Source organism: Larus michahellis, chromosome Z (genome assembly GCF_964199755.1).
Source record: "Larus michahellis chromosome Z, bLarMic1.1, whole genome shotgun sequence".
NCBI lineage: Eukaryota > Metazoa > Chordata > Aves > Charadriiformes > Laridae > Larus > Larus michahellis.
This window is the reverse complement of record NC_133930.1, coordinates 2097753-2111920: the sequence shown is the minus strand read 5'-3', so window position 1 is coordinate 2111920 and position 14168 is coordinate 2097753. Positions and strand designations below refer to the sequence as shown.

Sequence of the window (14168 nt, the reverse complement as noted above, 5' to 3'; positions counted from 1 at the left end):
TGGTTAAATCGCGCAGCAAACTCGCCTTATGCCTTCCAGGCATTTTGAATGTCAGTGCACCCCAGTTCTTGGTCCAGCTTGCTCGAAGACAACAGGACACTCTGTCTTGGTGAGAGTGACTCTGCGGCGATTTGCTGGTGAGGTGTTTTCTTCGACAGACCTGCGCTAGGAATTGGGCACAAATCAACGCGATTCATCTTGAAGCGTTGGGGCTCTAGTCGAGCATCTTTGCACAAGAAGTCCTGCTTCTTGCATGGCCGAGTGACCACCGATCCCAGCAGGAGAGGGGCAGAAGGGCTCCCTGTGTACTTGTTTCTACAGCAAGTGTGGTGGCACATGCTGGGGTAGATACTTGGTGGCCCCTTGACTTCACATTTTAACTACATCTGGTCTCGTTCAGTGCTTACTCAGTGCTTTGGTGGTTGGGGGACCTGAGAGAGTACAGTCTGATTCCTTTGTTGGCTGTGGTTAGATAGGGACAGAAAAATGATCCGGGTCTTGAGGGATTTGGAGAGAGCGTTCTTCAGCTGTTGCAAAAGCTTGGAAGGAGCATCCTCACCTTTACAAAGAGAGATGGGAAGAGGAAAAGAGATGAGTAAAGCACGGTGGAAAAACTTTTGGTTGGAGAGAGGCTGAGACTCTTCGTCCTTTGGAGGACAAGTGGCTCAGAGCAGAATAAAGAGGAAAAAGTGTCCTTTGAGTCAAGTTACGACTGTCCATTAGGAGACACGTATTCCAAGGAGGAGAGGGAGAGGTAAACCTTACCTTGGGGTTTCCTTCATGCTCTTTGCTACCACTGAAACACAGCATATGTTCAGGGAGCGAACAGGAACAAAACACTTCAGAAAGGATATAGCTTTTATTACAATTTGATGAGAAACTCTGCAAGTTCATTAAAATAAATGTTGCACCTAACCCATTACAAGCGAATCCACTGTTTTAGTGTGACTGAAGTGAGAATACTGGAGGGCTCATCTGAGGTGTTTCAGTTCCTGGGCAGAAATGGTTTATTTTTCCCTGTAGGAACTTATTTCCCTTGAAACCTCACTACTGTGAAGGAGAAGTGGCTGCTTGATTGTAGAATAATCACTTGGGATTCCTTATCCCCTTTCCAGTCCTGGGGAGGATCACTTCCCAGTCTTTGCTGGAAGCCCACAGCCACCAAAGCTGAGGCAGATGACTTTGGTTTTCTGTACTCAGTCATCAAAATTTGCTGAGCCGATTCCTTTTATTTGTGCCCCCCCTTCTTTTTTTTTTTTTTTTTCCTCCTTGTTAGGAAATGCTCAGTTAATTGGTATTTGGTAGCTGGCAGAGAAAGGAGGCCTGGGCTCTGAAGACGTTTCTGCCCGAAGGACAGGTGTGATGAGAAATACCACTTACTGCCTGCAGGTCGCGGAAAGCCAGTTCCAACTAAAAACTGTACCTCCTGCAAGTAAACTCGGATTGACAGCTTTGGATGGTATTTTGGGCAATGTCTCTTCTAGGGTCCATGATATCTTTTCAATACAGTGGTATTTAATGCTTTTTCGTTGGATCTTTATGAATGACTCTGGGCGCGGATCTGTCACAAAAGCTGGATCTCTTATTTTGTGGGTTTCAGGAAAAGCTCTCCGTGGTATCGTGTTGCAGACTTCAAAATGTAGGTCCAGATGCTCTGTGGATGTAAATTGAACATCCTTGTCCCAGTCAAAATCTGACCCATCATATATTAGGCGTGATCTCTTCTAAAAGATACGGAACTCAAGTTTTATTTATTAGGCTTATCCAGCAAAACAAAAATCAGGTAAGACTGAAAAGTAAGGGATAATAGGGCTTTGCTTAAATTATAAGGTGCTCAGTTGGAGACAGATCCGTTGTCCTGGGACTTGTGATGTGTGACAGACTCCCAAAGGAGAGGTTAATTTTCTAGCTAGTGATTTTCATTATTTTTTTTTTTTTAATTTTTTCAAGGTTGGGATTCTTCCTAGGGCTGTAGGGGGATTCTGGCGTTTTTTGTCTCTCTCTTTTTTCTTTTTCTTTTTTGTTTTTGTTGTTGGGCTTGTAGAATAGTTTTGGTTGGAAAGGGGCCTCAGGAGGTCATCTAGTCTAGCCCCTCAGTTCTTCACTTACTGTAGTTGAGAGACATGGAGTTAAAGTAAACCAAGGAAACTGTGATTTATTATGAAATGAAATGGAGTAGGTTTTTTTTCTGCTGGAAAGGCTGATGCATTAAGGGAGTGTGATGGGGAGCAGTTTGATATTCATTGGTTATCCCTCACAACAGCGGTCTCAATTGCTGCTGGATGTTTTATGACTCAGATTATGCTCAGATTAGACTTTTTTTTTTATTGTCTTAATTCTTTTGGGTTTTTCAAAAGCTGAAATGATGCATTCAGGGCACACAGTCCATCGGCTTTGCTGTGTGCTCTCATTGTGCAAGGAGGGAAGGGCTCTACATCTGCAGTGAAGTCCCCATTTGTTTCTTTAACGTTCACATACATTATTGCGGCATGGCAGTTTGTTTCCTTAATGAACACCATTCGGGTGTTCCCAGAAGCCTTTTACTAAATAGAAGTGGGGGAGTTTTAATTTCAAGGATTGAACGAGAAACTGGCTTTCTCTGCTTTGTAAATGGGAATGGAGAGAACATTATAATTAAGATACTGTATGCGCGGTAATGGGAGGAGGACACGACCGAGCTCCTGTTGCCTTACCTTGGGTGCTGGTTTATTTTATGCGTATGTCAGTCCTTGGGTATGGGTGAGGAGATGCAGGCAGGAGACTCGTGAGGTCTTTTTGGTTGTGGGGCCCTGGCTGGTCCCTCTGTCCCATGGACCTGCCGTGGGAGAGGCACCGGACGACACAAAGCACAGCGATAGCATCCAATATGTTGAAGGCGCTTGGGAAGGCTGCAGATGAGATGATAACTTCAGACTGGAAGCAGTCTCCGTAAAGTCGTTGGAGTTTGCTGCTGGAGGGTGCGCACACGTTATTTTTGGCAGCTCTATCACCCAATATGTTGAAGGAGATAATCCACCCCCCGGGTGGGACGTGCCAGATCAGTCCGGCTCATCCTTCGGCGCAAACACAGCTCTGGTTCCTAACAAAACCGGGGGAAAACAATTTGTCTGTGTATCATTAACATAATTGATATGTATTATTTTCTTTGTAATTTTCTGAGTGGTTTTGGGGTTTGGATGCTGGGTTTAAATCATACCCGCAACAGGCGCTGTTGGTGTGTTTGTGTCTATTATGCCGCCCTGATAAGCCTGGCCAGTGGTTTTCACCTTCCTGATGCGAGTTATTGAGATTGATTGAAGCTCTATGCTTGTCCTATCCAAAATGTGATGTAATTAATGTTTCATTATGCTAATGCATGCAAATTCGGTAGTATGCATTTGATGGGGAGGGGAGAGAACAAAAAGGATTAAAGAGTTCACTCTAAAGTACAAATTAATTTATTGCATTACTAAATGGCCTGCAAGGAAGGAGGAATGCATTTAAGAAATGAACAAATATGAAAACAAAAAACCCCCTGTCTAAATGTTTTGTCTTCCCGAGAAGTGGCTTTATTCCGAGCGCTGCCACGTGCGTTTGAGCAGCGCTATTTGTGCTATAGGCTCTTCTGGGCTCTAATGCTCTCAAATTCAGCACAGAGTTCTCATTCATGGAGTCTGGGCTGGGTTTTTCCTGCTTTTTTTTTTCCCCATCCCCTTCACTCCTGCTTTTTCCTCTGCTCTCTTTTTTTTTTTTCTTTCCCTGAAATGCGTCACCATCCCCCCAAAAATGAAATGGAAATGCTGGCTTTGTTTATGCTTCTTCTGCCCGTCTCTCTAGCTTTAAGCTTTTCCAAGGGATTTCCTCTTTCAGCAACTCATGTGTTCTTTTGATGTTTTAACTCAGGATCTCTTGTTGTTCGTTATTTATCTTCTCACCCTCCTTTTTATTCTTCCTCTTACCTGACTTCTTTCTTTCCCCTTTACATACGCCTCCATGTCCTCGCCCTCTCCAGCTATTGCTCTCCTTTGCCCTTTCATCTGGGCACGAAACGTCTGTTCTGTGGGCTCATGTCTCCCTCTTGCCGTCCGGCTTCTTCCACAATGACTGGTCGAAACCTGCATCTGGCCACATCCATGGGCCTTTTCTTGTTTATATTCCACTCAACTCTCCCTTTTTAGCCCTTTCCTGCTTGGCTTGGATTCAGTGATGGATTGATTTTTTTTTTCTCTTTTCTTTTTTTCCACCCTGTTTCTTGGCTGTTCCTTCACCGCTGCCCCGGGGGATTCGTCTTCGTTCTCATCCTTGGTGTTCCTTACTGCTCTGCCCTGATCCCCTCATCCCCTCCCCATGCAGTTTATTATCTAGGTGATTTAATCTAATAATAAGGTAATCTAATAATTTAAGTGATTTTATTTTGTTTTATTTTCTGCCTCTACAGAAAACCCAAAATTCACTTCTTTGCTCTACTTTAATTAGTCCCGTATGTGTAACCAGCCACCCCTTGGGTGTCTCTTCTGCAGTTTCTTCTGCTGGTCTGGACTTTGAAATGGGATGCAGCAGACTGAAACCCTGTCGGAAGAAGGCTGGAGCTTTTGGAGGTTCAGTGTAGAAATCTCTTTCCTAACTCCCTAAATGAGAAGGTTGCACTGTGGGTCTCGGAGATGCGAGAGGGGGTGTTGGGAGACGGCTTTCGACGTGCTGTAGCTGTCAGGATGGAGTTGACTTTTCAGCCCTATTCTGTAGGGCCACGCTCGGCTGACTCCTCAAATTTCAGAAAACAGACCATTTCCGATAGGCAGAGTTGAAATGTGGTGTGTCTCGGATGCGTGTTTAACAGTTGAGAGTAACTTCTTTCATTGTCAGAAAGACAGAAGGCGTTTTCTGGGGAGAACATTGAAACGAGTACCGCGCTGGCGGGGTGACGTACCTTGGGGCAACGAACTGACCGCAGCCTCTTCTCTGCGGGACTCTTCTGCTGCGAGCTGTTTGAAACCTTTACGGGATCGTTCAAAATAACATCCGAGTTGGTGATACCTCTTTTATCTGCCTGTAGATACGGCGCCATATCTTTTTTTTTTTCTTTTCGCTACGGAACAATGTGCAAATTGGCAGGTAGAGGTTATCTTGAGGAAAAGGGAGGAAATCTGGCAAATAATATGATTTTCTGATAGTGTAATTAAAGCAGTAACAAAAGTATGGAGGAAAAAAACGTACTGGAAAGTCCAGGCAATTCAGCATTCCGCAGTTTTCTTTGGGTGCTCCAAATGGCAATCCAGTTCACCACTACCTTCGCTGTAAGAAAACACCAGGCTCTGTTTGGGTTTCCCACGGACTCGGGTCTACGGCGGCTGCTGCCTGGAGTTCAGGAGAGCTTTGGAGCAGAAGAGGTGCTGTATCCTGCCGTGTTGAACAAACCTCAGTTCTCCTCCAGTACTACCCAGATTTTTTTTAATGTAGCCACATACCCTTGTGCCGTGCATCCTCTGCGCTGTGCGGGAAGCAAAATGATTCTCACTTTATTCCAGGGATAACTGGATAATTTGTTCCCATGAACTTGTAACTTCAATCGATTTATCAGGGAGTGGAGCGATAGGATGAGGGGGAAATGGTTTTAAACTGAAAGAGGGGAGATTGAGATGAGATATTGGGAAGCAATTCTTTGCTGTGAGGGGGGTGAGCCCCTGGCCCAGGGTGCCCAGAGAAGCTGTGGCTGCCCCATCCCTGGAGGGGTTCAAGGCCAGGTTGGCCGGGGCTTGGAGCAACCTGGGCTGGTGGGAGGTGTCCCTGCCCAGGGCAGGGGGTGGCACTGTGGATGGTCTTTGAGGTCCCTTCCAACCCAGACTGGTCTGTTGGTCTGTACGCTTGAAGAAGCAGTGCATACTGCAAGGCTTGTGGGTTGGGGAGACTAGATTTTGTTGAACAAACTGATTTGGCTGAAATTAGGCGATGAGAATCTCGCTGTTTTAAGGCAAGCCCTACCTACACCTGACATCAGATGATCTCAGCTTAGGGGACCTGAACTCTGTCTTTTCCAGAGGCTGCCACTGAGCGGGAATTGGAGCGGGAATTTTTTGTTTCTACCTCTGAACATCAAATGCAGGCATGAGGCTAGCTTTTTTTCAAAATTTCATAGAGCTGAAATGAAATATTCAGCACCCCAGAAGGCACATCATAGGTTATAATAAAAACATTCCAACAAGAATTCTCCTTTTAATATATATAGTAAGCTTTTGATTGGTGTATTTTCTGTAAACAGATACAGCTGTATCAAGTTTTGCTGGATATTTTGCATTACCTAAGCATGTAAATAAATGCTTATTAGCCTGGCTGTTAAGCTAATACATACAGATGAAGGGGGGGACAAAAAAAAAAATCCTCAGAGAAAATGTGTTTTCTGAGTGTCCATAAATACACTTCATTGTAATAGACTTAGTTCAGCTGCAGTGCTCCGCTACCAAATTTCAGTGAGACTGGGGGGGGTATTTCTGTATTCACAGATTTCAAATGGTCTGTGTGCAAAAAGCCTTATTTCGTAGTGTTTATTTGAAAAAGAAGAAAGCTCCGGGGGTGGCCTGGTCAAATGCTTTTGCAACTGTGACATCTCTTCCCTCTCTATAATGGAAGCAACTGATGCAGAACATGAAGCGGGGGAAAAAAAAGAACCCACAACCCACCCTGGAAGATTACATTTCACAAAGCCAGAACAGAAAGTGGAGGATTCAAAGCGAGGGACTGATTAAGAAGCACGTCAGAGATCATCTTTTAAATGTTAATTTCGTCTGTGGCCTGGAGAATGATAACCTTGAAGTTGCTGTGATGTTACCTGTCAGGGTGAGAAGCCCATTAGTTTTATTCCTGTATCACAAAGCAGGTCATCACATAGGGTAATGTCTTGGTTGCTAAAGCAGCGAGGGACCAGGGACGGGGTCTTTTAGCTTCAAGTTTTCTACTCCTTTATTTGGCTAAAGGACGTTTGGGCTATTGCCAAGGGCGCTCTCCTTGACCTCGGAGCTTCAGATCCCCAAGCGGCGCTACGGGCTTGTTTGATGACACGGATGTGCTCGGAATAGCTGAGACGGTCGCTTTGTGGAGGAGATATTTAATCTTTACAACTGCCTTCCATTCAAGTTTGTAGTTAAGCCGTAGAGCTCGTGAATCTGTGCTCGTAGCTGTTCTGCGCCGCCTGTAGCCAGAGGGAAGAGGAAGCACAAAAGTGCCCTGGCCCCGTCGGTTTCAGCAGCCTCAGGTTTGCAGGACTCTATTTCCTTTAAGTCTGTTTTCTTCAAATATCAGAGTGTTGGGCCTCAAATGACAGCTCTGAGCATGTGTGTAGAAGGTGAATGTATTTTTTTGGTGCCAGATAAAGCAGCTATAGCAGCACTTCCCTCTCTTATTTTGACTTTTAAGGCCTCTGAGATGCAAAAAAGCCTGGTAGCAAGTCCCAGGGGAGGCAGGGTGTCCCAAGGCAGCTGCAAGGACGTCCTTGCTGGGATGCAGGTGATAGAAGAAAGCGTCATCCACTATGGGGATGGGCTGGCTTTTGCAAACCTGGTACTGGGGGGACCATCAAACCAGGGCCCTGTGCAAGTGTAAACAAGTGCGTTCTCCATGACTTGGTGACTGTTGATTGCCGTAGCCTTTTTTCTTTTTTGTTTTTTTTTTTTTTTCCAGCTGTTCAATGTCTTGGAGCTCTGAGGGATTGCAAGTAAGTGCAGATGAAAAATTACGGGTGCTAGCAAAAATGCCAAATAAAGGGAGAGACTCTCCCACTGGGAGCAAAACTTGGAAATAGAAAACACGAGTGTGTTTTACAGCAAGTTTTATAAGAGCTCGTCATCTCTTCCTTCTCCTGCCTGGCTGCCTTCTTATAAACTTCCTCCCTTGCCTTCCGTTTCAGTTGAGCTGTTGCAATAAGGATTAAACTGTAGGTTTAGCATCTCTGTTTTCAAATGAGTCCCCTACACTGCTTATAAAAATGGCAAAGTAACTTTACAGTTGTAGCTGTTTCAGCTAGAAGACACTTAACTCTAACGCACAATGGCAAGGAAGCTGCCCAAGGACAGGGAGAGATAGTAAAGAACTTTTTTCATTATTTTTTTATTGTCTTCATGTTTCCAGCTGTTAAAAGGCTGTGCGGTAGGTAGCTGGAGAGATGGCTGGCTGGGCTCTGCCTTGCAAACCTGATACTTCAGACTGCAAAGGCTGCTCTTGCCTCCGGGCTTGCAACCGGGGGTTTCCCCCTGGGTTTCCACCACGCAGGAGTGGAGGCCGTGAGAGTTTTGGAGATGGCAGTCCCGCTTTTGGAGAATAAAGAAAGAGAAAACAAGCTGCAGTGAGTGCCTCAGGAGGAAAGATCTCCATAAGCTGCTGGAGCTTTGCTTTGTTTGGGTCTTGTTCTCAGAATAAGGGGGTTTTAGGCAGTAGGGACCTAAAGGATCTCTAGGAGCAGAGCAAGTATGGGCTGTTCTACCTGGGGTAGCAGGAGCATGGATGGTGTTTGGCTTGGGCTTGAAATCCTGATGCTTTTAAACAGGAGGGTGGTGAGCCCCTGGCCCAGGTTGCCCAGAGAAGCTGTGGCTGCCCCATCCCTGGAGGGGTTCAAGGCCAGGTTGGATGGGGCTTGGAGCAACCTGGGCTGGTGGGAGGTGTCCTTGCCCCAGGGCAGGGGGTGGCACCGGATGGCCTTTAAGGTCCCTTCCAATCCAAATGGTTCTATGATAGATACTATACAGGAGAAAAGGGATCCAGGGAAATGCTTTAGAATTCTGCTTTTGGCCTAAAAGTAAATGTACAATTAAGAAAAGTTGCTAGAGAAATTGCACTCGCTTGTAGTTTCTACAATGTCTTAAGAACTCTTTCATAGGCTTGGTTTTGTTTCAGGGCGCGTGTATATATGTATGCATATAAGTATGCGCTGTCCTTAGTGAATATACAATGAATACAGAAATCTTCACGGAGTAATTAAGTTCCCTTTGGGAAGAACCCCCCAATAATAAGAAATGGTAAATATGCGTATTTTTTTTGGAGGCAAACTGTGCTGAAGTGGCCTTCTTGTAATCGGGCTGTCTGTTATGGCCACTTGTCCTCTACATCAGCTGAAATTTCCATCAGCCTGCTTAGAGCATGTTCAACGTGCTTCATAAGCTGCGTTAGAGTTTGGTTTCTTAGTGTGAGTAAAGTTTAAAACTTTTTTTAATTCCACAGGTGGATTTTTGGTGGGTTTTTTTCAGGTGGCAGTCCTTGGTTTTATGCGTATAGAAGGAAAGCATGGAGGTGTGGTGTGGTCAAGCCTGGGTCTCTCCCTTAATTCAACAAAGTGTTTGTTCATCCTGGGTTATATCATGAAATTATTTGAATTTATTTTTTTTTTTTCAGGTGCTGAAATAGATTTCTGTATTAGGTATAGCGTATTCCTTCTTGTAATCTGGTCGAGAGGTTTAGTGTTTGCTGGTTGAAGTAGAAATTCGGGTGGCAACTTTGTGGAAGTCAAGGGCGCGATGAGATGACACTTTATTGGGAAAGGTGCCTTGGCGTCGAGTGTAACGCTGCAACTGGGATTTCCAAACTGGACCAGTAGTGTAAATAGGCAAATAGGTACTAACGGGATTTTCAAATGCTTTTCTACCTTTCTCCATCTCAACGGTCTGAAGCTGCGGCGGGGGAGGTTTAGATGAGATTTTAGGAGGAATTACTTTACTGAAAGAGTGGTCAGGCACTGGAACAGCCTGCCCAGGGAGGGGGTTGAGTCACCATCCCTAGAGGTGTTTAAGAAACGTCTAGATGTGGCGCTTCAGGGCATGCTCTAGTGACACAGATTGTAGGGGTTTTTTTGTGTGTGTGCGTATGGTTGGACTCGATGATCTCAAAGGTCCTTTCAACCATGAAGATTCTATGATTCAGCACCTACATACTACAAAAACATGCCCATTAGATTTTTATCCTTCCAGGTAATCTCTTCGGAAGATACATGGTCATTTTCTTCCATTTTTAAGGCGTCACCGTTATTTCTATCTGCAGGAATAATATTTCCAAGCAGATTTAGTGTTTTTTTTTTCCTGCCATTCAGAAAGCTTTCCGGGTTATTCAAGCTGTTGGGTTCCTTGTAGTAAAGCAATTTAGGTTAAATACGCCTTTTGCAAAGGACATGAATAGCTGAAATTGCAACTGAACTGCAAGGGTAATTGCATGAAAAGAAAGTTAATCTTTGTTTAAGTTCTGTAACTTCTGCATTCGCTGCACTGGAAGCTGTCATAACCCTGTTTCTCCTGCAGAAGTGGATTATTTACTTGTGATAATAGGCACATAAAATCATTAACATGCTGTCATAAACAGCTGTGTTAAACTGTGTTCTAAGTGTTAGTGGCATAAATAAAATGTCCAACAGGAAGCTGTGATTTGCAAACAGAACGCAGTTGCCTTTGGGAGAAGGGGAAGGAAAAGGGACCATGCGTTTTTAAAATAACTACTGTTTTATGCATTGTAAATGTACCTTTATACTGATAGCCATGTTTCATGGCAAAAGTGCCCCGTGCCAACGTGCAGCTTTTGGGCCTAATTCTGATGTGCTTCTTCCAGTAGTTCTGGAAGAAGCTCTGAAATCAGAGCATTAAGGTAAATGAAAAACAAATTAGGATTTGACTACTCCTCTTGATACTCTCGGGCAATTCTTTTCTTTCTAAGTTCTTACGGCGCCGCTGTTACTGTGCCTGAAATACTCTCCAAGTTGAGGCTTCCAACTCTTGCGTTCTCCTCTCCTAAATCTTATTAAGTTTTTGAAGCCGCAACTTTTTTTGTTTATGTGCCTTGAAGGAAAATTGGGTACCTTGCCACTTCAGTTAGTGTACAGGTGGAACCAAGCACTTGACAACAGAATTAATTTCTATAAAGAAAACGCCAAGTGGCTGTTTATGCATTGTTATTCATAGAAAGCTTTGGTTTGAGGTATAAAATAGAAATAATTAATCTTTTTCTTAGGACTAAAAGGTTTTTTTTGAATCTTTTTATCGCATAAACCTTTGTTTTTATTTGCTCTAACGAGGTAAAAGGATTCATTTGATGATGAAGAATAAAAAAAAAAGCCATTTTTGCGTTCATGTACAGCTGTTTCCAAACTCCGTTCCCCACGCCCTGGAGCACAGAACAGCAGCGCTGTCACTGGCACGGAGTTTGGAGGTTGGGGAGCAACCTGTGTGTCTGGGAACCAGAGGTCTGTGTCCAAACCTGGAAGCCCTCAGAGGTGCTGCCCCTGGACAGGGTGGGATGGGCAAGCCAGTGATGTGGCAGAAACGTTGATTTTTGTGGTGATAATAGTGGGAACTACTCTGATAGTGGCTATACTCGAGTGAGAAACTGAGATTTGAGAAGGCTGTTGTGCAAAAATACAAGTTGGATGTGCTTTGCCTGTTTGTAGATCATTAGAAAATACGTGATGTAATAGAGAAAAAGGACCATTCGTGTTGAGTTGTGCCCTTTTGGTGTATCGCATCCACGTGTTCTCAAGCAGTTTAATGATTTTTGTACTCTTTAGCAGACCTCATATTGTAGCTCTGCTCTGAGAGCATCTCCCTCTGCCTTTACAGTCTGGTTTATCTTCTAACCTACACCAAGTTGATTAGCGTCCTGTTACACGTAAGAATTTGGCCTCGGCATTCTTGCGGCAGGTGGGAATCTCAGGTCTTCGGTGTCGTGGTAGGGGTGGTGTGCAGCTGGCAGAGTTGGTGCTCTCAACGCTTCTCCTGCCTCCTCTCTACGTAAAGAACATCCTCCCATGGTTTTTCTGTTGCTGCCTCCTGGAGAGGAGTGGCCAGACTAGTTGGTCAGGTGAGGGGAACGTTGGTCTGGTGAGGTGGAAGAAGATCCGTCAGGTTTGAGGTCTTGGCGCTGTTTCTGATAGATGGGCAGGCTCCACCCCTGCACGCTCTCCTCCAGCTTGTTTGCTAACAGCAAATGAAGTGAGGCCCAATGCTGTTTTTTGTGCTTGTCGCACAGAAATGCATCTTAGTTCCCGTAGCCAGAATAGGTCCTTTAAGCAATTAAATTCTCCAGATAAACTTCAGGAGGTATGGTGGTTTTATGCTAATTTCCTACTCAGCCACGTATACTTGTACGGATTTTTTTAGCTTTGCTTTGTCTCCATGTTTTACATATAGAAGAAGCATTTATCTGCAAATATCGTTTTTGTAGTGATGGGACAGAAATATAATTTATGCTTGGGGTTTTTTTGTGTTAACAATTTGCAGAGAATCGTAGTTTAATTTCTTACAATATTTGCCAGAAATATCTATGGTGCCTCTGTGGGTTCCCTATATTGATTTTCTATACCTAATATAGCATGTTTCTTCCTCCATGGAAATGTACAACCAATATTAACTCCATGTCTCTTATGGTTTTGGTCTTTCAGGTTCACAGATTAAGACTTTTACATCGTTGAGGTTCTTGACTGAGCCTTCGGATGCCGTCACCATGCGTGGAGGCAACGTGCTGTTGAACTGCGTAGCGGAATCAGATCGAGGAGCCCCGGTTATTAAATGGAAGAAAGACGCGGTCTTCTTAAACCTGGCAGTAGATGAAAGGAGGCAGCAACTGGCCAACGGATCCCTTTTGATACAAAACATAGTCCACTCCAGGCACCACAAGCCGGATGAAGGTCTCTACCAGTGTGAAGCATCTCTAGAAGGCATTGGAGCTATCATCAGTCGGACAGCTAAGGTCATGGTAGCAGGTAGGCAAAAACTTTCCTACTCTTTGGATTGCTGCAAATACTCTTTGTGAGAAGCTGCTTTTTTAAAAAAAAAAAAAAAAAAAAGAACAAAATTTGTACATAAAAGCACTTCAAGCGCTGTGGGTTTTCTTCCCCCACCCCCCCCCCCCCTTCTTCAAAAGAAGTAAAGCTAGATATGACACTTCTGCGACAGTAATTTATTTCTGACAAGGTATTATTCTTGTTTAAATATGTCTAATCACCTCTTCGTTGCTCTGAATTATTTGCCGCGTATTTATTGTCTTCAAAATAGATGAAACCTCTGAAGTTGGAAATTAACGGCTTTTCTGATGAATTGAGGATCACACAAAAAAATGCCAAACTTCTGTAGGGCACTGAATGTACGAATTTTTATGGTTTAGGAACTTTTTCATAGACAGGAACTCATTATGCAGCTTGCTGGAATCAGCAGCCTCTTTGTATTTCCTTTCAAGCTCTTGTTGTAGGTATACGGCAGAAGGAACAGAAGTTTATTACGAGGCATCTGAGAACGTTTATGGCTTCACATTGACTTAACGAATACCTTTGTGAAAGATGTTTATCTGAAGTTTTAAAATCTTTTTGTCTCTTCATTGGTCTGTAGAAGGGTGTAGGGAGTCCTTAATCATCTAATTATAGGGGGAAAAATATTTGAAACTGTTCAAATAAAAGGCACAAAGAAACTCAAAATCGCTAATACAAAACTAGAATGTGCCGTAGTTCAGAATTATTTTTTTTTAAGGATTGTTATTTAAGAATTTTGCCAATTCGAAGGGGATGCCTTTTGTTTCTGCTCTTCTCATGGATGGAAACGACTGCGTATCGCTGATCGCTCTAACGTAGACCTGTTAAGGAGTGCCCTGGTTGCCTTCCCTCGGCGAGGGTGGAGCGGCCATCCACAGGGCTAACTTAGTGACCTTGGGAAAAGAGGATAAAATATTCTACAACTTTTTGCCGTCCTGTGTCTTCCTAATCTCTCACCAGTTATACTGGGAGGGACTCCAGGCAGCTGTCTTCTCAGCTGCTCTCTCCAGCGTCCTTCATGGACTTGGTGCCTTTTCCAGCCTTAAGGTCCTTTAAACTCCACTTCCCCTCTTCCAAACTCTTCTCTACCAGCTAGAAAAGGCATGTTTTCTTATGATACCTAATTAAAACAAGCAATAAGCGTCTTGGCTCTTTCCGAACCTACCTCCTCCCCACCACTTTTCTGTCTCCATCTCTGGTCGTTTAACCAGTGTATGTTCTCCTGTGCTGTGATTTCCCCCCCCCAAAGTGATGGAGAGCCCCACAGATGCAAATAAATTGGTCATTCTGTTACAAGTCACCCTCAGAGGGAGCCTGCAGAGCTGCGCTTTGCCAACTAGGGCTTTTTGCCAGTTCAAGTTGTTATTTGGCCTTGATTTTGGTGGTTGGCAACCACTAACTAATAAAATCACTCCAATTATTCTTT

The 14168-nt window shown here is 44.1% G+C and overlaps 1 protein-coding gene across 2 annotated transcripts in view; it reads left to right on the top strand.

Annotated features, from left to right (window-relative positions):
- The window catches only part of DCC (DCC netrin 1 receptor), a 592501-nt gene that overhangs the window by 206825 nt on the left and 371508 nt on the right, over positions 1-14168 (top strand). For both annotated transcript variants that reach the window (XM_074568848.1, XM_074568847.1), the window contains exon 2: positions 12380-12700. In XM_074568848.1, coding sequence (XP_074424949.1) covers positions 12380-12700 — 321 coding nt within the window. The remainder of the gene's footprint in view (positions 1-12379; positions 12701-14168) is intronic.